The 26,525-nt window shown below is 38.3% G+C and overlaps 1 protein-coding gene across 6 annotated transcripts in view; it reads right to left on the bottom strand.

Annotated features, from left to right (window-relative positions):
- The window catches only part of Edem3 (ER degradation enhancing alpha-mannosidase like protein 3), a 71,034-nt gene extending 50,144 nt beyond the window's left edge, over positions 1 to 20,890 (bottom strand). For 5 of the 6 annotated variants that reach the window (XM_090340247.1, XM_090340249.1, XM_090340248.1 and 2 more), the window contains exons 1-2: positions 20,523 to 20,890; positions 15,047 to 15,092 (exon numbers count right to left, since the gene is read on the bottom strand). In XM_090340247.1, coding sequence (XP_090196373.1) covers positions 15,047 to 15,092; positions 20,523 to 20,683 — 207 coding nt within the window. In that variant the 5' untranslated portion in view covers positions 20,684 to 20,890. Of the gene's footprint in view, positions 1 to 15,046; positions 15,093 to 16,189; positions 16,325 to 20,522 lie in introns of those variants that run through there. The other variant, XM_090340252.1, reaches the window with a different exon arrangement.
- Positions 20,891 to 26,525: the final 5,635 nt, after the last annotated feature.

Raw genomic sequence — 26,525 nt, 5'->3', positions numbered from 1 at the left:
AAAAGTTCCTTACTATTTTGGACCACTGCTCAGAAATTTCATATTACTGTTTCATACAATTCTGTATGAAGTTAAATATGAATTAAAACTCCAAATATAAATAAGAATTTTAATCCTGTACTTATATTACTACTAATTACAAAGCAGAATAAACAAAGGAACTTTGAACAAATACTTTCTGTTCTTTGTTCCAAGAATTAAAGAAAAATAAAAAACAAGGCCTTTCCTTTTGGTTAACCACAAAGCAAACAACAGTGTTTGCAAAAATCGCATACGTGGCAAACAAATGACCTTCCTCAGCTTCAAGCATTCTTAGCAATGTGTTGTCATGATAAGTGTTAACAAATGGATCATGTCATTCTAACATGACTCAGTCATAAAAACGTTTACTAATTATTATCTGGAAGTAAAATTCAGCTGACAAAAGAATCCTTGCAAATTAATTATAATAGGTGCCTAACTAAAAATGAGTAAGCAAAAGGAAGCAATTAAGAAAATGAAACAAAGTATTGTAGATTTTTCACAGCAGACTCTAAAACTTAGCAAGACTTTAGGTGAAAAGGCTCTAAACTAGTTAAATCAAAAGTTTCAAAAATGAACTTTTTAGTAAAAACCAATTCTAAAACTAAGGGAAGAAACACTGCTGTACTAAAGTAATTTTACATCATTAATTATAAAAGTTACTGGAAATATCAGGCATAATTTATAATGGTTACATAAATTTTATACTTCTAGATTGTAATTAAATATCTTCTGCCTTGATGCAGATAAGACTTTCTTAGCATTAAAGCTAAGTGATATGTAATAAGCGAAATGTTGCAAATTAACATTTATAATAAGCTAAATGTTGCACTTGCTAGCTACTGATTACACATGCATACTTCCCACACCACATTTCCCTATACTTTTCTATAGTGAGTATTACCCTTTCAAGTACTGTATTTTTTTTTTTTTTGCGGGTCCTAGGGCTTGAACTTAGGAGCCTAGCCACTGTCCTTGGACACTGTTTGCTCAAGACCACTTGAGCCACAGCACCACTTCCAACTTATTCTGTATATGCGGTACTGAGAAATGGAACCCAGGGCTTCATGAGTGCTAGGTGAGCACTCTACCACTAGGCTACATTCCCGCCCCATCAAGTACTGTATTTTACAAAATGTTACTTAGCCCTGATAAACAAAACTGAGTTTTCTCCTATGATTTTAAGTTAATCACTATAAAGTATCAATATTTTAAATTTGTACTCAAAGTTAAATGAGAACCAAAGCTTCTCAAATTTTTAAGACATATAGTCAATTTGCTTTTGTTTGGTAATTAATCATGGTAATAGATCGTTATAATGAAAGTCCTGATCTAAACATAGGCTCAATGGTTTCCCTCATTCGTCATAATCAGTAGAAACCTTGGGCTCTACTAGCAGAGATCTGCAATAGAGCAAAATCTTGATACATAAGGACATATAATGTGAAGCTAATTGAAAGGACCTCCAGGATACTGAAACAAAAGCCATATAATGAATGATTATTGTCCTTAATGTACTATGTTGTCTCTCATCTCCTTTGCTGTCCCTTGGTCATCTCATATTGTTATAGTATCTCACTTTGTTATCTGATATATTGAATTTATTTGTATTTGGATATTTGAAATTTGATAGGGAAGGGGGGAAAACCAAGACGGGTGGGGGGTGGGGGGGGAGGGAAATGGGTACCAAGACATGTGAAAGGGTATCAATGTATGTGAATTAATGCACCTTCTATCTGGCAAATATCATGTAACCCTTTTACTAATTACAATAAAAAATAAATAAATTAATTAATTAAAAAAAAAAAAAGAAAGTCCTGATCTAACAGATTTAAGTCAAAAATTGTAGCAATATATGCTGGGCGCTTGTGGCTCATACTTAGAATTCTAGCGACTCGGGAGCCTGAGCTTTAAGGATTGTGGTTCTAAGCCAGCCCTGGCAGGAAAGTCTATGAGACTCTTACTTCCAGTTAACCACCAGAAAACCAAAATGGAGCTGTGGTAGAGTGCTAACCTTGAGAAAAAAAGGCTGAGGGATAGCACCTAGACCCTGAGTTCAAGCTCTATTATGAACAAACAAACAAAAAAAAACTGACAAAATTCAATACCCTTTCATGACACAAATTGTCAGCAAACTAAGAACTAAAGGAAATCTAACCTGATAATTAGCATCCTTGAAAAACCAACAGCTAACCTTATACTTAATATTTAAGATGAACTGCTTTCTCCATAAGACAAGAAACAAGACAACCCCATCACTTTTCAACATAGTACTGAAGTTGTAGCCATGGCCATAAAGAAAAAGAAAACAAAGACATCAAAAAATAAAGTAACATGTTTTTGCTCATAGGTGACATGGCAGGCAATATGGAAAAATACTAAGGACTCTACCAAAAAAGCTTCTAGTAAGCTTGCATGGCATAAACCTAAAAGATAAGAAGGTATTGTGTTTCTGTGTAACATCAATGAATAGTGAATATTAAAATTAGAACACCCACAATTTACAATACCATCTAAATTTTAAAACAGGTATGCATTCAAAAATTAACAAAAGATGTACACAGATCTGTAAACTGAAAACTATAAAATATTACAACATTAAATAAAGCCTACACAACAGCCACCATATTCACATATTGAATACTAGTTTAAAAAAATAAAAAGCTGTATGTTATCTCTCATCTCTTTTGCTGTTCCTTTGTTATCTCATATTGTCACAATATCTCACTTTGTTATCTGATATATTGGATACATTTGTATTTGGTTACTTGAAATTGGACAGGGAAGGGGGGAAAACCAAGAGGGGGGGGTGGGGGAGAGGGTAATGGGGACCAAGACATGTGGAAGGGTATCAGTGTATGTAAATTAATGCACCTTCTATCTGGCAAATATCATGTAACCCTTTTATTAAATACAATAAAAAATATTTTAAAAAAATTAATAAATAAATAAAAAGCTGGGGCAGCAAGTTTGGCCTAGTGGTAAGAGTGCTTGCCTAGCATGCATGAGGATCAGGATTTGATTCCTTGGTACCCCATACATAGAAAAAGCTGGAAGTGGGGCTGTGGCTCAAGTGGTAGATCTCTAGCCTTGAGAAAGTCCAAAGACAGTGCTTGCATACATACATACATACATACTAAAAAGCTGTCTCCATATTGAACTATGTAACACCAACAAAAAGCTCAAAGGGGTTCACTAAAAATAAAAATTGACAACGTAATTTTTTAAGATTTAAATGGAGGGTTTGGCCTAGTGGTAGAGTGCTTGCACGAGGACCAGGGTTCGATTCCTCAGTACCACATACATAGAAAATGCTAGGAATGGTGCTGTGGCTCAATTGGTAGCTAGCCTTGAGGAAAAAGCCCAAGTGCTCAGGCCCTTAGTTCAAGCCCAAGGACTGGCAAAAAAAAAAAAAATGTAAATGGAGATACATTCAAATAACCAACAATTTTGAAAAAGACAAGCTGAAAGATTTAGCACTGTTTGAAGTTCAAAAAGTAATGTGCCTACTACCTGATGAATGTAACTGTAACCCCTCTATACATTATCTGACAATAAAATATAATTTAAAAAAAGATTAGCACTGTATGAGTTTAGAAATAATCATTAAGCTGCAATGATCAGTTTGATATAATATTGGCATAAGATGTTTAGATCAGCAGAACAAAATGCTCGACCTATCTGCATATCTATAAACAACTGACTTTTTTAAACTGTTGTCAAACCAATTTTGTAGGGGGGTGTCTAGTGCTTTCAACAAGTGATATTGGATGAAAGGGGAAAAAAATGGAAGAAAATAAAGGATGGGGTGGCACTGTTCAAAATGAAATGTACTCATTACCTGACTTATGTAGCTGTAATCCCTCTGTGTACATCACCTTTACAATTAAAAAATGATATTAGAATTGCATGCCCACACAAATTAAAAATGCAAATAAGCCTTTATTGCATATCATAGGCAAAAATTCTCTCAATATTAGTTAACAAATCTAAATGAACTAGCTAAAATTATATTACCTAAAGGAAGAGCTTTGTATCCCTAGACCAGGCAATTTTTTTTTTTTTGGTCGTGGGACTTGAATTCTGGGCTGGGCGCTGTCCCTGAGCTCTTCCGCTCAAGGCTACCCCCATAACCCTTGAGCCACAGCACCACTTCTGGTTTTTCTGGTAGTTAATTGGAGATAAGAGTCTCAGGTTCTCAGTCCAGGCTGACTCTGAACCTCGATCCTCAGATCTCAGTCTCTTAAGCAGCTAGGATTACAGGCATAGGCCAGTATTTTCTAAATAAACTATAAACATATAACATAGATTATAAAATTAAAAATGATAAATTAGACTTGATCACAATTTAAAACATTTGCTAGGTACTGGAGGTAATCCTATTCAGGATGTTGAGAGTTGAAAGTCTTAAGTTTGAAGCCAGCCTAGGCAGAAATGTCCATGAAACTGAGACTCATTGACAATCAAGACACCAAAAGCCAGAAGTAGAATTGTGGCTCAACTAGTAGAGCACCAGCCCTGAGCAAAAAAATCTCAGGAACAGTATCCAAGCCCCCTTGAATTCAAGCCCCAGGACTGGCACCAAAATTTAAAAAAAAAAAAAATGATTTGCGTATGTTGAACCAGCTTTGCCTCCCTGTGATGAATCCAGTTTGATCATAGTGTATAATTTTTTTGATGAGTTGTTGTAGACGGTTGGCCAGTATTTTGTTGAGAAGTTTTGCATCGATTTTCATCAAAGATATAGGTCTATAGTTCTCTTTCTTTGATGAATCTCTGTCTGGTTTGGGGATGAGGGTTATACTGGCTTCATAGAATGAGTTTGGTAAGGAACCTTCATTTTCAATTTCGTTGAAGAGCTTGAGGAGTATTAGTGTGAGCTCTGCTTTGAAGACCTTATAGAATTCAGCTGTGAATCCATCTGGCCCTGGGCTTTTCTTAGGTGGAAGTTCTCTAATTGCCATTTCTATTTCAGAGCTTGAAATAGGCCTGTTGAGTTGGCTTAGTTCTTCTTGGTTCAGTGTGGGTATGTTAATATTGGCTAGGAATTCATCCATTTCATCTAGATTCTCAAATTTGTTGGCATAAAGGTTTGAGAAGTATTCCCTCATGATATTCTGGATCTTGGTAATTTCTGTCGTGATATTACCATTTTCATCTGCGATTTTGTTTATTTCGATATGCTCTCTTTTTTTGGTAAGATTTGCTAAGGGCTTGTCAATTTTGTTAATTCTTTCAAAGAACCAACTCCTTATTCAACACATCAACAGGAGCAAAGACAAAAATCACATGATTGTCTCAATAGACGCAGAAAAGGCATTTGACAAGATCCAACGCCCCTTTATGTTAAAAGCTCTGGAGAAACTAGGAATGCATGGAACATTCCTCAATGTAATAAAGGCTGTGTATGAGAAACCTACTGCTAGTATTACACTTAATGGTGAAAATCTAAAGCCATTCCCTCTAAAATCAGGAACGAGACAAGGATGCCCACTCTCTCCACTCCTCTTTAACATAGTACTAGAATTCCTAGCCAGTGCAATAAGGCAAGAAGCAAGCATAAAGGGATCCAAGTAGGGAAAGAGGAAATAAAACTATCCCTCTTTGCAGATGACATGATTCTGTATTTAAAGAATCCTATAGACTCTACTCCCAAGCTCCTTGAGCTGATCCAAAGCTTTGGAAGAGTAGCAGGCTATAAAATCAACCCTCAAAAATCAACTGCCTTCCTTTATGCCAACAGTGAGAGGAACGAGGCAATAATCAGGAAAGAAACTCCTTTCACAATAGCCTCAAAGAAAATAAAGTACCTAGGAATTAGCTTAACTAAGAATGTAAAGGACCTTTTTGACGAAAACTTTAAAACCCTAAAAAAGGAAATTAAAGCAGAACTAAGGAAATGGAAAAACCTCCCATGCCCCTGGATTGGAAGAATCAACATTGTGAAAATGACAATCTTGCCAAGAGCTATCTACAAATTCAATGCAATACCCATCAACATACCAATGTCATTCTTTAAAGAAATAGAAGAGGCAATCCAAAATTTCATATGGAATAATAAAAGACTCCGTATAGCAAAAACACTTCTTAGCAGAAAGAACAGCGCTGGAGGAATTTCAATACCAAACTTTAGACTCTATTACAGAGCTATAATTCTCAAAACAGCTTGGTACTGGCACAGGAACAGGCCTGAAGACCAATGGAATAGAACTGAGGACCCAGATATTAAACCACAGACCTATGGCCACCTAATCTTTGATAAGGGAGCCAAAAAAATAGAATGGAAGAAAGACAGCCTCTTCAACAAGTTGTGCTGGCAGAATTGGTTAAGCACCTGCAGAAAACTAAAGCTGGATCCTTCTTTGTCACCTTGCACTAGAATTAACTCCAAATGGATCAAAGACCTGGAGGTAAAAGCTGACACACTGAAAACTCTACAGGAAGGAATAGGAGATACACTAGGCCTCCTTGGCACAGGTCGAAACTTTCTTAATAAGGACCAAGAATCACAACAAATCAGAGAAAGGCTGGATAAGTGGGACTGCATTAAACTGCAGAGCTTTTGCATGGCAAAGGACATAGCTAGTAAACTAATCAGGAAGCCTACAGAGTGGGAGAAGATCTTCACCAACCCCAAACAACAGACAAAGGCCTCATATCTAAAATATATCAACAACTCAAAAAATTGAATCACTCCAAAACTAACCTCCAAAGTAACAACCATCCCATTAAAAAATGGGCCAAAGACTTAAAGAGAGTCTTCTCTGAAGAAGAAACAAAAATGGCCTATAGACACATGAAGAAATGCTCAACATCTCTGGTCATAAAAGAAATGCAAATCAAAACAACTCTAAGATTCCACCTCACTCCAGCTAGAATGGCCAGGATCAGGAAAACGAATGACAACAGATGCTGGAGGGGATGTGGCCAGGAGGGATCACTACTACACTGTTGGTGGGAGTGCAAACTCGTCCAACCACTATGGAAAGCAGTGTGGCAGTGCCTCAAAAGGCTAAACATAGAACTCCCCTATGACCCAGCAATTCCACTACTTGGCATTTACCCAACCATCCAGAAACAAGGACATACTAAACCCACTAGCACAACAATGTTCATTGCAGCACTATTCACCATAGCAAAGATATGGAACCAACCTAGATGTCCCTCAGTTGATGAGTGGATCAACAAGTTGTGGTATTTGTACACAATGGAATTCTATGCTGCTGTCAGAAAGAATGACATCGCCCCATTTGTTAGGAAATGGAAAGACTTAGAAAAAATCATATTAAGTGAAGTAAGCCAGACTCAAAGGAACTTAGGCTCAATGGTTTCCCTCATTCGTCATAATCAGTAGAAACCTTGGGCTCTACTAGCAGAGATCTGCAATAGAGCAAAATCTTGATACATAAGGACATATAATGTGAAGCTAATTGAAAGGACCTCCAGGATACTGAAACAAAAGCCATATAATGAATGATTGTTGTCCTTAATGTACTATGTTGTCTCTCATCTCCTTTGCTGTCCCTTGGTTATCTCATATTGGTATAGTATCTCACTTTGTTATCTGATATAATGAATTTATTTGTATTTGGATATTTGAAATTTGATAGGGAAGGGGGGAAAACCAAGACGAGTGGGGGGTGTGGGGGGGGGAGGGAAACGGGTACCAAGACATGTGAAAGGGTATCAATGTATGTGAATTAATACACCTTCTATCTGGCAAATATCATATAACCCTTTTACTAATTACAATAAAAAAAAAATGCTTCAAAAGTCACTAAGAGCCAAGCAGGTGGCTCATGCCTGTAATCCTAGCTACTCAGGAGACTGAGATCTGAGGATCAAAGTTCAAAGCCAGCCCAGGCACAAAAGGACCTGAGACTCTTATCTCCAATAAACTTCTGGAAAATGGGAAGTGGGGCTTGGCTCAAGGGTAGAGTGGTAGCCTTGGGACAGCCTGGGACAGCACCCAAGCCGATTCAAGCCCCATGACCCACAAAAAAAAAGAAAGAAAAAAAAAACAAGAGGCACTACATAGTAAGAAAATTAAAAGCCAATGTGCAAACTGTCAGAATATGTATTTATAAGCTAAATTTATAAACTAAACACTTACCAAAGGACCTATTAATCCCAGTCCTACGTAGGAAAATGTAAGCCCACATAAATACTACCTATGTAGGAAATACAGGAAAATATAAGCCCACATAAATACTACACTACAGGTAAGTGTAAGTCTAACTCTATAAAACACTGCCAGACTTAGCCGGGTGTTGTGGCTCATGCCTGTCATCCTAGCTACTCAGGAGGCTGGGATCGGAGTGAGGATCATCGTTTAAAGCCAGCCTAGGCACTAGAGTTCCTGAGACTCTTATCCCCAATTAATACTACACACAGGTGCACAGCAGTTTTAGGCACAGTGACTTACACCTGTCATCCTAGCTACACAAAACATTGAAATCTGAGGATGACAATTAGAGGCCAGCCCAGGCAGGAAAGTCTGTGACTTTTATCCCCAATTAACCACCAAAAAGAAAGCAGTAGAGCTGTAGCTCAAGTGGTAGAATGCCATCCTTGAGTGAAAAAGCTAAGAGACAACCTGAGTTCAAGCCTCAATACAAATAATATCCAAAAGACTAGAAACAAGTCAAATATTAATCAATTAGTGGTGTTCTAAATCAACTTTACATTACTGAAAATTATGCACAAAAAACTAAATGTTTATTTCTTATAAGTTAAACAGAAGGACCTGGTTCTAATGAGTTAAAATTCTAATTGGAATATCAGAGTGTGAATATGAAGCATGATGAAAGGACATGGTAGACTTTCTTATGTAAGTTTGGTAGCATTTTAAGATGTTCTAAGAGGTTAAGGAACACTGATTAACAAATGGTAGTACCACAAAAAGTGAAATAAAAATTTATAACCAGCCCCACTTAAGTACAATTTCTAAAATGTTATGTTTGCAAATTACTCTTTTAGAGGGAGGGAGGCAGCACTGAAGTTTGAACTTAGGGCCTACCACTTGCCAGGTGGCACAATACTACTGAGTTTCTGGTCTTGTTTTCCACTGGTTATTTTTAAGATAGGGTTTCACTTCCAGACCAGGCATAGTTGTGGTCTGAGTTGTGGTCTGCCTACTTTAAGCTTTCCGTCATTGCTGGAATCACAGGTGTGTCCCATTGCATCCAGTTTCCCTCTTAAGTTCAGTTTCCACCCTGGAGATGGAACCTTTTGGACTCTAGTCTGGGCTGGAACCTTAGTCCTTTCAATCTTAGGTCTCTTACATATCTTGGAATGACAAAAAAAAAAAAAAAAAAAAAAAAAAAAAACCACCACTCTGCACAGCTATCGGTTGAATCTCAAGAACTTTTCCACTTGAACTAGCTTCACACTGTGTCATTCTCCTATTCTCAGCTCCCAAGTAACTAGGGATTACAAATGTGAGTCACCATAGTCCAGCCATAATATTCCTTTTCATGAACAAATTAATAATAAGAAACATCAGGTAAAGTTTTATATGGCAAAGATGAAAAAGGTTTACATGTATGCAAAATAATGTGAATGAGTTTAATGACCCATAACCATATACTTAAAAATTACTTGAATGGTACATTGTCTGCTTTATGTTTTACTTAATAAAAAAAAATCTAAACCTTCGCATATGGTGGCTGATGCCGTCTCAGATACTAAAGAGGAAGAAATGAAGAAGATTAAGGCCAGTCTAGACAACCAAGTTAGAGATTCTAACAAGCTAGGGAGGGAAGTATGTACCTGTCATCCCAGTCATGAGGCTTAGCCACATACAGAAATGCAGTCTGAAGCTACACCAGTCAAAAACACAATACCCTACCTCAAAAGAAACTAAAACAAATAATGGCGAGAGGTACGGCTCAAATAGTGGAGTACATGCCAAGCAAATGTTCATTACTGCCAAAAGAAAGAAAAAAAATTCATTACTAAGAAAACATACATAAATCTGGAAACCCACAGGAAACTGCATTTAAAAATAGCTCCTCTGATTTAATGAGAAAGACTAATTAGCTGAGTATGATGGCTTAAAGCTGTAATCTCAGCCTGCTCCAGCAAGAGCACAGAGATCATGAGTTCAAGGCCACACCAGACTTTTTAATCAAGATCCTTTCTCAAACAAAGAAATCCACAAAATAAAGACTAATCTGTTATTTCTTTCACAAAAATGAAACTATCCAATATACAAGAGATACAGATTAGGTATGACCTTACTTGTCAAAGAAAACTGGCTTTTACAATTCTTTCCAAATCTATGTCAAATGCTTAGGACTCTATCAAGTACAGCCTTTCCTTACATTTCAAACCCTGGGAGACAAACAATGTCAGGGAGCTCAGAAGAAAAAAGGTTCTGCATTTAGTGGCCCAGACAAATGTCATTTGACTAACTTAATTTACAAACTTAATTCAGCATATTCAAAACATGTTACTAGAGGCCCTACTGTGGCCCATGTTCTGGGGTTAAGTGAGGTTATACAAGAACTGCCTAAAATAACATAAAATTTCATGTTATTTGTAAAAAAGAAAAAGCCATCTGTGCAATTCTGTGGGTAAACAGCAGTGTAATGGGACTAAAGATTTTTCAAATAGATATGTTACTAATTATGCCAATAACTAATAAAATCAGAAATCCTTGGTTACAACTCTAGGGGTGGCAGAGATGTAATCTACCTAAAGCCAGCAAGACATTTTTACTGGGAAATCACAAGAAGAGAATCTTTTATTTCATTAGTGAAAAGAAAATGTAAACCTAAAAGAATACATACGTAGGGCAGAAAGAAAAGAATGCTTTAAGGAATATCTCAGGAGGGAGCTGTGAAATTAAATGTAAATGAATTTTTTTATTCTTTTTTATTGTCAGGATAATGTACAGAGGGGTTACAGTTACATTCGTCAGGTAGTAGGTGCATTACTTCTCGCACATTGATAGCTCTTCTCATGTTTTTTGTCCCCGTTTCCCACTCAATCCATAAATTTTTAGGAGGAAAATTTTAATCCCAGGCAGAGCACATATAATGATGATAGTAGTTACTATCAGTTGCTAGTACCCACAGAGGAAGTAAACTCTTAGGCAGCATTCCTATTTGCCAGACAGTTCTAACATGCTGTGAGGCAAGCAAACGACTGTCTCCATTTTACAGAAAGGAAGAAACAGGTTCAAGATTAGGAAACTTTCCGGTTGTCAGCATGCAGGTGGCAAGTAGGTGGCTTAGCCACCTCAGGGTATCCTGTTCTAAGTCCAGAGTGCTTGCTCACAATTGTTATACGTGTATTTTCCTGGGAACCAAGAGGATTAAAAAAGTGTCCTAGTTGGAGACTAGCTTGGAGAATAATAATAGAAAGAAGTAGTAAGCCATAAAGAAAAGCTTTCAACATTAAAAGCCTACCATGTATCAGGCATTTCATATCTAAGCACAGGAAACAACTAACTAGGAGATTTATGGGTCCCACCAGACATTTACTGTAAGTTTTAATTTTTAAAGACTCTTACTAAGTTACTGCTTTGAGTTTAAAAGACAATTATCTTGTATGTCATATCACAATACTCGAGTACAAAAAAAAAATGATCTTCACAAGATTTAGGGGTTTTTCTTTCAGTTTAATTTTTTTAAACAAACATTAAATAAGGGCCGGAGCGTGGTCTAATGGTAAGAGTGCTTGCCTAGCATGCACGAAGCCCTAGGTTCCATTCCTTGCTTCCACAAACACGGAAAAAGTCAAAAGTGGTGGTGTGGCTCAAGTGGTAGAACATTAGCCGTGAGAAAGCCCAAGGACAGTGTTTAGGCTTTGAGTTCAAGCCTCAGGACTGGCAAAAAAAAAAAAAAAATTAATATTCCAGTCAACATACTGAGCAGAGGACACAAAAAAGACAACAAAAATGAAGAAAAACCTTTATTCTCAAAACTCTTAGTCTACAAAAATCATCTGCAATACTTCTCTTTCATACTGTTAAGACACTGCTCAGTGTGATTATCTGAACCATTTAGGGACCAACTTCATAAGTGGGGATCAAAACTATTTAACCCTATATGAAGCAAATGATGCTTCTTAACAAAGAAGCTAAAATTGCTTCAACTAACTTCAAGTAACAACAGGTACCTTGATCTCTTTTATATTTTAGAACAGTGCTGTGTTAGTTTCAAGTTGAGAACTTGAAAGCAAAGAGTAAATTCTAGATTAAATCTTGGGTTACAAGTATCACATAGACTGGACACAACACAAGTACACTACAAGTATTCCTTATGTTGTAATACACCCCAACATTTAAAAGCACGTACTACAGTGACCTACAGATGAGGATGGCCTCATCTTAGAAAATGTGGAAGAGGATGTTATCTCCAGAAATTCATAAGTGTAAGAGTTGAAATCCTCCTCACTTAGATCTTATAAGTAGTTTGTTGTAGCCAAAACTTATCCTGTTTGATCACAAGAGTAACGGCCAGAAAGTCCTGCGAGGGTGGCACTATCTGCTTATCACAAACCCACTAATTTGGTATGCTCTATAGCAGGAAAAAAATTATACTGACATAATGTTCTGCTATGTACCTATTAATGATATAATTTTATAGAGAGGCTTTCATTCATAGCAACATGTAATAAAGTCACTAATCTGTATTTTTATTCAACTCTGGAATTGAAAATATGCACTTAAAAGTTGGCTATACTAGAAGCGTAGCATGAGCCCACTTCATCCTCTCTAAAACATTACCCTAGAGTTGCTCAACTTTACTTTTTCCATACGGAATTGACCAGAAATAAATTATTTTCAAAGAAATATTAAGGGAATAGCTAAAATTTGGAGAAATGAATCTAAAAATGCCTTTACCAAATGAAAATATAAAAGATGGCAAGGACTAATAAATTTCTTTTTTAAAAAGTGTTTACTATGTATAATATACATACTTAGATGTTCATATATAAGAATGTTGATATATGAACATATTTTGCTAATATAAATGAAAATGGATCCAGAAAACTAGTTGAAAATTCAAATAGACTTAAAGTTAGTTCTCTATTGAACATTTTATAGCCTGTAATCATACTGAAAATCTACTGACACAGGGTCATAGGGTAAAAGCAGAGATAATAAGAAATTCTTAGAATAAGTTCATTAAAACTCTTCAAAATTATTCATTTATATGTAAAACTTTCTTTTGAGCTCTAAAACTTGCTTGCTAGATTATCTACATTGCTATTTAAAAGGTCTCTAAATTTTCCCTTTTTCTTTGTTTCCTTAAGGTAGAATGTTTTTCAACTAATAAAGCTAAAATGCTATTCATCTTAAAGGTCCTCTAAAAGATACTTAAAACAATATGATCAGCAAGCAGAAAGCAAAATATGTTCAATACAAAGTCCACAAAAAATAGAACTTGAACAAAGGCTTAACTCCTTTAGTGGTTTTCTACATAAGAGTGTGTATTATTGCAGTTTCTTTTAACTAGTTTTGAGCATGAATTTCCTTTTAAGACAATTATAACATCTTTTCCACGTTTGCTTCTATAGTATCCAGTTATACACAGCACTCAATCAATAAATACCTCACAATGCCCAAGTAAACTGTATAAATAGAAACTTGCATAATGTGACTTCAGTCATTTCTTACATATTCAATAACTGATTCTCTAAGAAACACTACTAGGAATAATCTGTTAACTTGTATCTGTCCTGCTTTTTAAAACTGTTCTTTAAAAAAAAAATGTGCTAAGGACCAGGAGTTTGGCCCAGTGGTAGAGTGCTTGCCTAGCATGCACAAAGACCCAGGTTCAATTCCTTGGTACTACATACATAGAGGAAGCCAGAAGTGGTGATGTGGCTCAAGTGATAGAACTCTAACCTTGAGAATGTCCAAGAACAGTGTTCAGGTCCTGAGTTCAAGCCCCAGGACTGGCAAAAAAGAGAAAGTGCTAATATTTACCCAAATGATCACAAATAAGGCTACAATGAAGCTACCAGCACCACTATGTTCACTGCAGCATCATTTACCATAGCTAAGATATGGCACCAACCCAGATGCCCCTCAGTAGCTGAATGGATCAAGAAAATGTGGCATATATACACAATGGAATGCTATGCTTCCATCAGAAAGAACAGCATCATCCAATTTGTTAGTAAATGGAAAGATATGGGAAAAAATCATATTAAGTAAGCCAGACCCAAAGAAACATAGGTTCCATGGTTTACCTCATTTGTAATAATCAGTATATGTCTAGAATAGTCCTAGCAGAGAATCATAAGAGCTCAATAGCTATATACATATGACCATATAAAATGATACTAATTGAAATGAACTCCAAAAGATATGGAAACAAGATTTATTTTTTCTTTTTTCTGTTTTTTTTTTTCCTCTGGTTTATCTCATTGTCACTGTTTTTTATTCTGGTGCCCAATGTTTATTTGATTTGGGAAAGGAAAGGAGAAAACCAAAATGGAAAGACAAAGAACAAAGAGTGAATCAATGTAACAGTGATACTCACAAGACACTATGTTGGAAATGAACTTTACAACTTAGGGGAAAAAGGAATTGCCAGGGAGGGTAAGTGGGAGAAAAATGAGGGAGAGGGTAACTCTGTTTGACAAGAAATGTACTCATTACCTCACTTATATAATTATAATCCCTCTTTACATCAACTTTCCAATAAAATTAAATTTTTTAAAAATGTGTATTAATTCAGGTTCCAAAATCTCCACATGATTGTGTTCATGTAACAACCAGTTCATAAAAGGGTACATAAAGAGCCAGGTGGCTCATACCTGTAATCCTAGCTACTCAAGAGGCTGAGATCTGAGGATCAGGGTTCAAAGCCAGCCCGGCACAAAAGTCTGCGAGAGTCCTATCTCCACTTAACAACCAGAAAACCAGAAGTAATGTTGTGGCTCAAGTGGTCGACCACTATCCATGAGCTGAAGAGCTCAAGGACAGCACTCAAACCAAGAGTTCAAGCCCCACAACCAACTTTAAAGAAAAAAAGAGGCACATAAAGACAAGTTTCTTACTTACCATATAGTTACCATAAGCATGATCAAACATTTCCAGTACTTGATTCCTAATTTGGGGGTGGGGGTAAGAAAAAAATAAAGAAAGGTTAAGTATATTCCATTTGCTTTTTTAAAAGTTCATTTTCCTACAAAAAAAAAACACTCCTATGAACTTAAAAATTCAGTTACAAGGAAATACAAACATAATCAGAAAAATTGGCCAGTTAGTAGATATATTTTCATTAACTCATCACAATGCTGAGCTAAACTTTTACTGGACCTAGAATTTTTTTTTAACTCATCTTGGAGATTCCCTAAGAATATCACTAAATGATACAAGCCATGATGATAAGAAAAATGCTGAAAGGTAATCACTGCAGCTCTTAATGTAATTATTTAATCTGTGTATCCTGAACGAAAAATACTACACTGCTAGAGAGCCCCCCCGAAAACAGTTATTGGTACCATTTTTCTTATATTTTATATGTAATTATACAGTATTCTTATACTTTCTGCCAAATTATAGAAACAAGTATGTGTGTTAATATAAAATTGTGTCCGTTCTATAGGATTTCTACCACTTGAGCCATGCTGTGTCCTTTCTGCTTTTAGTTATTTTTCAGATACAGTCTCATACTTTTTGCCTGAGATGGGCCTCAATCTCCCCAGCAACTCCCAAGTTATCTTTAGAGTTGCTGAGATTACAGGCGTAATACACTGCCCAGCCATAAAATAATACTTTATTAAGCCTCTGTCTATCTCATTAAACTGAACCAAACCAATAATGTCACCAGAAGGGCAGTAGATCCCATCTGTAATCCTAGTTATACGGGAGTTCAAGATATGAGGATACAGATTTGAAGCCAACTTGCACAAAGAAAACCTACAGACTCTTATCTCCAATTAGTCACCACAAAGCCAGAAGTGGAGCTGTTATTCAAAAGGCAGAATGCCATCCTTGAATGAAAAAGCAAAAGGACAACACCCCTGAGTTCAAGCCCCAGGACCAATATAACACACATACATACACATACATACAGACAGACATACACACACACACAGCCTAATTTTAGTACATATATATTGCTTGTCATATCTTTCAAAAAATATTTTATGATGCAATCCGTTTCCTCCTAAAAACAAAGAAACAAAAAACAGTATTTACCTCTAAAATGAGGTTTGTTCCAGCACTGAGACTGAGGCAGTTTGCAGTGAGGCTACGCTGGTCTACGTAGTGAGACTTCTCTCAAAAATAAATGAAATACCACACAGAGACAGATGAGAGAGGAAAAAAAAATGCCTATTCTTCAAATCTACATGAAGCCTGGATTTACTAAATCAAAACCTGCAAGAAAAAAGGTAGGGACTAGGGAATCAATCTCACAATGAAAACTCATAATCAAGGGCTTGAATGGTACTGGAAAAATTACTAAAGTTAGCACTATGATAGACAAGGCCAAATCAATAATCAAGAAAATAACGTTTACTAAGTCTTCTTTTTCCAAACTTCCAGTTACTAATAGTAACAAACGAAAAAACATGTTACAGAAAATGATTGCTTATATTGTAATTTTTGCTTCCTATGGTACTGCCATTGTCATTTTAAAAACTGTAATCCTAAACCAGGTAGTGGCTCAGTCCTGTAATCCTAACTAAGCAGGAGGCTGAGATCTGATTGCAGTTTCAAGCCAGCCTGGGCAAGAAAGCCTAGGGCAAGGCTATGGCTGAAGTGGTAGAGCACTAGCCTTGAGAAAAAATAAATTAGCTTACTGATAATACTTAGGCCCTGAGTTCAAGCTCTAGGAGAGTCACCAAAAAGGGAAAAAAGAAAAGAACCTGTAATCCCAGATGATGAAATGCTGGTAATGATGCTAGCTGACAGAAAAGACCCAATTTCCAAACCCTAGCTTTAAGCACTAGACTATTATCTACAAAAATTAAACCTTAACTATTTTAATGAATAATCACTTAAGCACCTAACCATCAAAACAAGATCTTACCACCACTTTGCTAAAACACTAATTTTTTATACATTCATATATATACTTACATATTATTTTAAATACTATATATACAAAATATAGTATATATACATAAAAAATATGTATATATACCATATATAAACATCTATATATTTTCATGTAAATAAGTATATTTTATGTATATAACTATATATAAAGTATATAAGCTTACACACACACATATGTATGTATGTATATGTATATATATATATATATATATACACACACACACACACACACACACACAAGGATATGGATCAAATGAGCTCCAAAAATTATGGAGTATCTTAATGAATCACAATAAGCATCTGCTATACTGAGGATGACAAAGATCTCTCAAGCTAGAAACAAAAGGTAAGTATACATAAAAAGATGGAAATTTTCTCTTAAGTGCCTATATTAATAAATGGAATACAAATTCTATTTTTCCCTTCCCTAAGATCCACATAAAATATCAAGAATTAGACATTTCTGAACTTGGTGAGGATAGTCAAATATGGGTACATGAACAGGTAACAGATGCTTTAACTTCCTAACTCAACTTTGCAATACCAAATTTTCAAAATTATGAGTAGATTTGCATGGGAGGACACAATTGTTCTGCAACCTTACATATATGCAACATATGTTCAGCAAGTTTCCTAAGACCTACTTAATACCCAGCTGCTCTCTAGCACATTTAGTCCTAACAAAGGCAAGTACAGAATGTTAAATCAAAAAGTTAAATATTGAGGCCAGGAGTTTAGCCTAGTGTTAGAGTGCTTGCCTAGCATGCACGAAAACTTGGGTTCGATTCCTTGGTACCACATACATAGAAAAAAGCCAAAAATGATGCTGTGGCTCAAGTGGTAGAGCTCTAGCATTGAGATAGCCCAAAGATAGTGTTCAGGCCATGAGTTCAAGGCCTAGGACTGACAAAATAAATAAATAATTTTAAAAAAAAAAGTTAACGGGGCCAGGAGTTTGGCCTAGTAGTAGAGTGCTTGCCTAGCATGCACAAAGACCAGGGTTCGATTCCTCGGTACCACATACATAGAAAAAGGCCAGAAGTGGCGCTATGGCTCAAGTGGTAGAGCACTAGCCTTGAGAAAACACAAGGACAGTTCTCAGGCTCTGGGCCCAAGCCCAGGACTGGAAAAAAAAAAAAAAAAAAAAAAAAAAAGTTAAATACTACCGATGTAAAGTAACAAGCCTCAATAACTGGAATTTTACTTTTGAAAATTAGCTCAAAATATGAGCTAAAAGCTTAAGCCAGTATGTCCCATTAAAAATTCTAGTCAAAAATTTACTTATCTAGGGCTGGGTGTCTGGCCTAGTGGTAGAGTGCTTGCCTAGTATGCACGATGACCCAGGTTCAATTCCTCAAACCACAAACATAGAAAAAAGCCAGAAGTGGGGCTGTGGCTCAAGCTTTGAGAAAACCCGAGGACAGTGCTCAGGCCCTGAGCTCAAGCCCGGGACTGGCACAAAGAAAAAAAATATTTACTTATCTAATAAATATTTTACCAAATGAAGAATTTTAATAAAGCAAGGGGCAAGGAAGGTGGTAGCAAATCAAATAAAATATTTTCAGTCCTTAACAGATTTAATACTTTTCTTCTAGTGTTAAGGAAATGCAGCACCATAGATAGAATAATGGGTTCTGGGGTGAGACACAACTGGCTTTGAAAGCTGGCTCCACCAATTCCTAGCATGTTGGCTTAAATCTTAATTTCTTTATTTGCAAAGAAGAAAGCCACCTCATGATCAAATAGGAAGAGTTACACACATAACTGGGCTAAGAGTTGGGCTATTAGGTAAAAGTTATCAGTGATACCTTCAATTCAAAGAGAAAATGTAAGGTACTCATGACAGTTTACTGATCAGTATGTTTTCACAGTTGATACTTCCCCTTTTTCTTACATGACTTCTGTTGTTATTTTATTTTAAAATGAGTATGAATCTTGTAATGACTCAAATAAAGGACATAAATTAAACCAGGATGGTTCAACTTCCCTTTCATCTTTACACTAACTAAACTATCTTTCCATCTTTTAAAAATCTGGGCACAGGGCCGGGAGTTTGGCCTAGTGTTAGAGTGCTTGCCTAGCATGCATAAAGACCTGGGTTCGATTCCTTGGTACCCCACATACATAGCAAAAAAGCCGGAAGTGGCGCTGAGGCTCAAGTGGTAGAGCTCTAGCCTTGAGAAAGTCCAAGGACAGTGCTCAGGCCCTGAGCTCAAGCCCAGGACTGGCAAAAAAAAAAAAAAATCTGGGCACAGAAGTATTTCTATATTATTCTACAACTTCCTTTATTTTGGTTTGCCTTGGAAAAATATCCTGGATTGATTTCTAATGAAAGATCTCTTCCTTAATAAGGTGAAACATATCCAATCATTTCCTTCCCAGGAAATGCACACTCTGCATAACTATCTCCTTGTTGTACTTCTGTAAAGGAGATATGCAAAGATAAGTCCGAGGAGTCAAAAAATATATCATTTAAATTTTAGGAGACAGTCTTAATAAGTTACATTACACTGTACCAAATTATGTTTTCCCACCTCAACTAGCCAATATTGCATCCCCGTGTTTCATATTTTGATGGGCAAAGCCAAATTATTTCATTATTTTAATTTGCATCTCCCCTGTCCATGAGGCTGAGTAACTTTTCGTATTTACTGCCTATCTGCACTTCCACTCGTGACTTAACTGATCATGCCTTTGCCTATTTTCCATTAATTCTCGGCTTCATTATGATTATTATTCATCGGTGGTGAGATTGCTCGTCTGCTAGTACTGCTGAGTCTGAACTCGACGTTGCAAATGCAACGGATATGTTTATGGCACTTCCAAGACTGATGAAAAACTACTCGGAGTCAATAAATAGGTAATGTTCAGTTAGGGCTTCTGAGTTAGACCATCAGTCTGTTCCATTACGAGAATGCTGTGCAGAAAATAAATAAATAAATAAATAAATAAATAAATAAATAAATAAATAAAAGAAAAAGAAACTGGCATGGAAAAGTCCAAGTTCCAAAACGCCTCCTCCCTTTCCCTAACAGGTGTAAACCCCACTTCCTTCACTAAGGGCGAGATCCACACCCCCCCCCCCCAACCCCGGCCGGTGGCTCGCTTGGGTTAAGAACCGTGCACCGCTGGGAAGGCAATGCGGACCCCCGCGCCGGCTAGCCCGGAGGTAGGTCCCCGACCCCCCGGCCGCCGCCACTCGGCGGCTGACCTCCCGGAGCCCCCGCACGTGTCGCCCCGCAGCCCGGGGGACACCCGCATCCCCCGAGGTCACGTCGCGGGCAGGGTCCCTCCCAGTCCCCGTCTTGGCCGGGCCGCTCACCCGGGCTCGGCGCTCGCGCGGCAGCGTCTGTTCGGAGCCGGGCAGCAGCGCCCGTCCGGGTCGGGGTGACAGACCCTCGCCGGCGGACCCGCGAGGCCCCCCACGAGCGCGAGCGCGCGCGCGCACCCGGCGACCAGGCACCCTTACCCCAGCCGCTGCTTCTCCTCCCGACTCATGGGCGCGGCCGCCGCCGTCCTCACCGACGTGGCGGACAGCAGGCAGAGAGCGGCCGTGGCCGCCACCAGGCTCCAGGGCGCTCGCTGGGGCACCGGGGACCCGCAGCCCCAGCCGCCGCCGGCTGTGCTCATGGCCCAGCGGTTCCGCGCAGGCGCGGCGGCTGCTACGCCCGGGCGGCGGGACACATTGCCGGACACCGGCGGGTAGGGGGGCTGCAAGCCGGGGCGAGGGCGGGCTGTGAACCGTGGCGGGCGGCCGCCGGCGCCAAACTGTTTGTCAAAGCCACCGAGCCGGTCTTCAGCGCCAGCGCTGCCACCGCCCTCCGCCCTCCGCCCTCCTCCCTCAGCCGTCCGGAGCGCCACCCCCAGCTTTCCGGTGTCGTAGTCTAGGAAACTGCCTCCCAGACGCGACTTCCGGGTAGGAGCCCAGTCGTTGGACCTGAGAGCCAATGGGGACGGCGACGGAGAGGGGCTGGTCTCAGAAATCGGAGAAGGCATTGGCCGGTAGAAGGGATACGTGGACAAAAGGCGGGACTAGAGAGGGACCCCCCCCCCACCTCGCTTCGACCCACCTCCGACCCCCGAGTTGCCACCTGGAGACTACGCATCCCGGCATGCACTGCCTTCTCCGGCTGGACCACAGCCTTACTCCCCCCACCCCACCCCTCACTGAATTTCCTCGCTGTGTGGCGCATTGCACCCTGGGACCTGTAGTCCTCAAAGAGCCACCGTCGGTCAGGGCGAGAGGCTTGTCTTAGAGCGCTGCTACCACGCCTTAGTCCGGTGGAACCTGTCATTTATTTACTCTCTTCCTGCAGGTGTCTCCCGGAGGGCTGACGGTGCGAGGTGCGCTGAGCCCAGGTCCCTGCTGCTTGCCCTAGGGAACAGTGTTACAATTGCCCTGTGCCCTCGGGGAAATTACAAATCCCTCAAATAGTGGCTGGAGTAAAACCCTGTGCTCAGGGTTTACTTTCATCATCTTACACACGGTTCTCGACTCTAGTAAGTAGGGAACCTCCATCTCGATTTTTGCACACAAGGAAAGCAAGATTTAGAGACCTTAAACTCTTACCACACACTGTGTCACTGTGTCATCCCAACCAACTTTTGAAGCCCTTGAATTTTTACTGCAGCTCTGGACCTTAAAGACCTAGGGGATGGTTAAGATAGCAAAGATGATTGGGAGGGGGTGGGAGAGGGAAACAGGGACAACTCCATACATTATCCCGACAATAAAATTTAAAAAAAAACTTTTTAAACATAGCTACCTAAAGAAAAAAAAAGGGAAAAATCTATGTGGGAAGGGAGTGGGGGTGAGGGGGGGGACGGATAGCAAGGAACTGGGGTGACTGATTGCTAATAACCACTAGTGAAATGACCAGTAGACCAGTGGGTTTCCTCTTGCAAAAACACATTGCTTTCTGATAATTCAGTAGGTAGTAAGGGAGTTGAGCCAAGCTGTAACCTCGGTGACCACAATAAATTGCTTACTCTGCTGCTCAGCAGCATTCAGCTTTCTGTAGACTTCTTTATGGTCTTACACCGCTTATCCCCTACCTCTCTGGCTGACCATTCAGGCTACATCAATAACACACCCTGCTTCTAAATCTGTCTGAAAATACAAATATTTCATTGTGTTTTCTTTTGTCCCTTCTCTTTTTGTACTCAAAATTATTCTTTAGGGGGTCCTTACACAAATTCGACCAACTGTGGTTGATTTCTACATCAATATCTGTCTTGATCGTTAGACTCATATTTCCATCTCCTTAACAGAGATGCCTTTGTTTCTGGCTTCAGGGTAGCTGAAATGTAAAATGATTTAAATTAATGCATCAGAAATATCTTCAACTCAACCTCCTTTTCATAGATGGAGTCCAACACGTTGCCACTTTTCCTAGACTATACCTCTGCAGCCTTTCAGGCAGTTACCTTTCTATACTCCTGCTCAGTTGGAGGCTTCATGAGCTGTTCCTCAACCATTGCAATGATATCCTAAGTTATTTCCTACCATGCCACTCAATTCTGCATTGCTATAGAGCTGGCATTCAAGTGCATCAATAATAAAAATCCCCATCTTGTATCATTTCTGTCTTTGCTTTTTATCATTTTTTCTGTTACCCTGCCATCTTGAACACCCATAACTCATTAAGGCTTGGCTCAGATTCCACAAAAGCCCTTCTCAAACCTTGCAGTGAGCACAAATTACCTTCATTTCTGTTTCCCAGTATCTATGTCTTTATGCTTGCAACTGTCATGTCCACTAGATTGTGACCAGTTGAAGTGTAATAACTAGGTTATTCTAAAACTCCTATAAATATGTCACTCCCCAAGTAGATGCTCTAATATTGAGTATACTTGTTTTTTTATTCCTTCAGTTTTATAGTCTATAAAATGAACTGATATGATCCTTTTGTATATTCAGATTGATGCTATAAAAACTCATGAGGTCAGTTCATGTTTAACTGTATTGTTAAGAGCCTGTTTCCATCCTGGATCCTCTTTGGCAAATGCAATGGTGAGTTTAGCTATATAAATACAGCCCTGTGAATTGATCTTGGCTCTGGCATAGAGAACATGTCACATTAAAGGTCAGTACCAATCACCCAGTGTTTGAAAACTAAGCAAAAAGAAAATAGGAACATATTCACAGTTTTTGGTTATCCTTTCAAATCAGTTATTTGAAGTGGTTAATTGGCAATAACTCCATTTTCTTTACCTCTGGACATTTAGATAGTTATAAGAAATCCAAATTTACTATTAAATATCATTAAGAAAAAAAAACATCTTAAAGAAAAAAATAGTAGCTTTTAGTGGTTAAAGTTTTCTGCAGTCTTTTGTTTGTTTTCAAACCAGATTGCATAATGCTAACACTGTATAATTAAGAGCCAGAACACATTCTTTGGTGACTTGCTGAACAATATGTTTTTCTTTCTCATTGAAGTGTGGTGTCTAGCCAATGCTTCAAACCATTTTTCACTGACCTCCGTAAAACCTTAAGTAGAAAAGCTGGTATGGCTTCAAAATTATCAAAATTTACCTTATCTAAGGTAGAGCCTAAAGAAGTGAAAGAAAAACATATTCATGACGTATGTTTTAAAGGATCACTCCTTCTACCACCTTAATGGAAAAAAATATTCTTATCTAATCAGCAATTTGTGGAAACAAGGAAAGAACTGAATCTGGTTTATTTTCAAAACCTAAAAACCAGTGCTGAAAAGGGAGGTGGGCATTAATTGTGAGACCTTGGAATTACATGGGAGGCACTTAGAAAAATAGGGATAAATATGGGGCCAACTTTGAATGTGTAAACCGCATTTGAAATGAGAAAAACCTGGGTGCCAATGGCTCATGCCTGTAGTTTTAGCTATTCAGGAGGCTGAGATCTGAGGATCAAGGATGAAGGACAGTCCAAGAAGACAAATTCAGTGAGATTCTTATTTCCAATTAAATAGCAAAAAGCTGGAAGTGGAGATATGAGTCAAGTGATAGTTCACCAGCATTGAGCTTTTGGAAAAAGCCTAGCAAGAGTGTCAAACACCAGTATTGGCACAAAGAAGGAAGAGGAAGAGGAGGAGAGGGAGGGAAAAGGAAGGTCATTTATAAATAACCTTTGGCCTGTTAAGAGTTTGTTTGCACAGCTTTGTAGCTTATGTAAATATGTATGTTCAGTTTCCTGCCTGGATGTGTCAGAAGTAAAAAGAGAGGTATAGTGGCTTCCAATAGAACCATATGGATTCTCAAACATAAGTGAGAGGTTCTACCCTAATTTGATGGCTCAGAAAGAGTCCTATCAGATTGAGACCAGCTGTATAAGACTGGTCACAGAATAAGCAGTTGCCCCCCCAGTGACATCTTCACTGCTACAGATCTAATTATGTGTATAACTCGTATGGAATTTGGGAGTGGTGATATCATTCTCCAAATGGCTTTTCCCACTAGTGGATAGTGTTTGGAATTCACAGAACACTTTTCCTGACCACCTAGTCTTACAAACCTTCAAATCGACAATCCTTATATTTATAACTAGGGACCTTAAGGACAGAAGAAGGAGTATTAAAAAAAAACAAACAAACAAAACTTCAGTGAACACTGGGGCAGACTCCCTGTGTGACTGCCTGCCTGCCTGCCTTACCCAATTCTAAGAAAGAAAATAAGGGGTTTATATTATTCACTACCTGCCAAAATTTCCTCAGGGCTTTTTCCACTTCTCAGTCTGGATTTGAGAACTTCAGAACACTATCTCAGCAGCCATTGTCACAAGCAAAAGATTTTACTCTTGTTTCGTGTTAAGCTGACTCCTGTGATTGAGTCTCATTTACTAACCATTTCCCACTGACTTCAGATATCAGAAGCAAAGCTCAGTCTTCATGTCTTTTCCTGTGGTCCTTTTCTTACATACCAACAAAATCCCCACTTTCTAATTTAATATGAACACAAGTTCTTAAATCAGAAAGGTAGTCTTTAGCCTGCGAGATAAGGACTCTTAGAAGGATGTCCTTCTAGTCCTAAAATTAGATTCAACATGCCCTCCCCCAGAAGTTTCCTGTATTTTATCACATCCTTTACAATGTTCATGAATTTTTTAAAAAAAAATTAAGAATAGATATGGAAAGGGGATATTAAAGGAAGATCACTAGCTTTCTCCAGTGTTAAAGAAGGAGAAAACAATGCTAGAACGTTGAAAAACAAATCATGGTAAAGGCCCACAGATGTTCAAGGATAAGATGTCTCAAGATGGGTGTGACCAATAGAGTCTAATATTGCAGAAAGGTCAAAGAAGAGCAAAAATCCTTATCCTATTTGTACATGTACAAAGGGTGGGTTCTGTGTGCAGTAGATACTCAGTTGATGTTGATAGAGAAAGTTGGGCCATTAAATAATTTGAGAAGAGTAAGTAAGAAAATGACCTAAATAAAGTGATACATGAATGACAAATTTAATTAGACAATGCGTTCACTTCAATCATATATACGAAAAGAGAGAGTGGCACTAATAGGGCATTTTGTAAACTTAGTGAACAGAATCCATCTCCCTCAAAGTTAGAGCCAGCTTTATACACAGGTGAGGTAGACAGTGGCTGCCATGGAGTAATACAGGAGCTGTATGTCTCTATGCTACGTCACACCTCCTTCTCTCATTACAGTGCATGGAAAACCTGTTCTTCTAGAAGCAAGTACAGACCATCTGGAGTTAGTGTAGGCCATAGTGGCTGGTTAAAAGTTTAAAGAGCCAAACTTTGGTGGCTCATGCCTGTAATCCTAGTTACTGGGGAGGCTGAGATCTGAGGATCACTGTTTGAAGCCAGCCCAGGTGGGAAAGTCTGTGAGACTCTTAGATTCAAGAAACTACTCAAAAAAAAAAAAAAAAAAACCACCACCACCACCACCAACAAACCTGGAAGTGGCACTGTGGTTGGGGTGGGAGAGCGCTAACCTTGAACAAAAGAAGCTCAGGAACAGCACCCAGGCCTAGATTTCAAGGCACAGGACTGGGGGAAAGAAGTATACAGAAATATCAGAAGCAAAGGTCAGTCTTCATGACTTTTCCTGTGGTCCCTACTTTTAATTCCCTACTTTGTTGAAGGCTATAATATAATGAATTTTTATATGTAATGCTTTTAATTTAAAAAAAGTTTTCATAAATACTTTATTATGTCTAGCATACATAAATGGATATACTTATGTGGAGTTTAAACATAGTAAAAATTGTGATGCTAAAAATAATGCTGTGGAAAAAAACCACAGTGATGGAAAAATATCTCAAATATATTGACATACAGATAATATTTAGAAGCAGACAGGTAACCCAGGGTGAGGAAAAATTCTACTCCATGGTTATCTAGAAACTCAAGTTGATATTTTACCACCTTGCAGGCATCTATCTCCTTGGTAGAAATTAGTGAATGAGTATTATATGAAATTTCCAGGCTATCTGGTGAAAAGTAGACAGACATTTCTGTTTTTTGAGAAAGAGA

The sequence above is a fragment of the Megascapheus bottae genome, chromosome 10 (assembly GCF_031878675.1).
Source record: "Megascapheus bottae isolate mThoBot1 chromosome 10, mThoBot2.hap1, whole genome shotgun sequence".
In the NCBI taxonomy this organism is placed as follows: domain Eukaryota; kingdom Metazoa; phylum Chordata; class Mammalia; order Rodentia; family Geomyidae; genus Megascapheus; species Megascapheus bottae.
The sequence above is the reverse complement of the archived record's forward strand: the minus strand, read 5'-3'. Positions and strand labels throughout refer to the sequence as shown.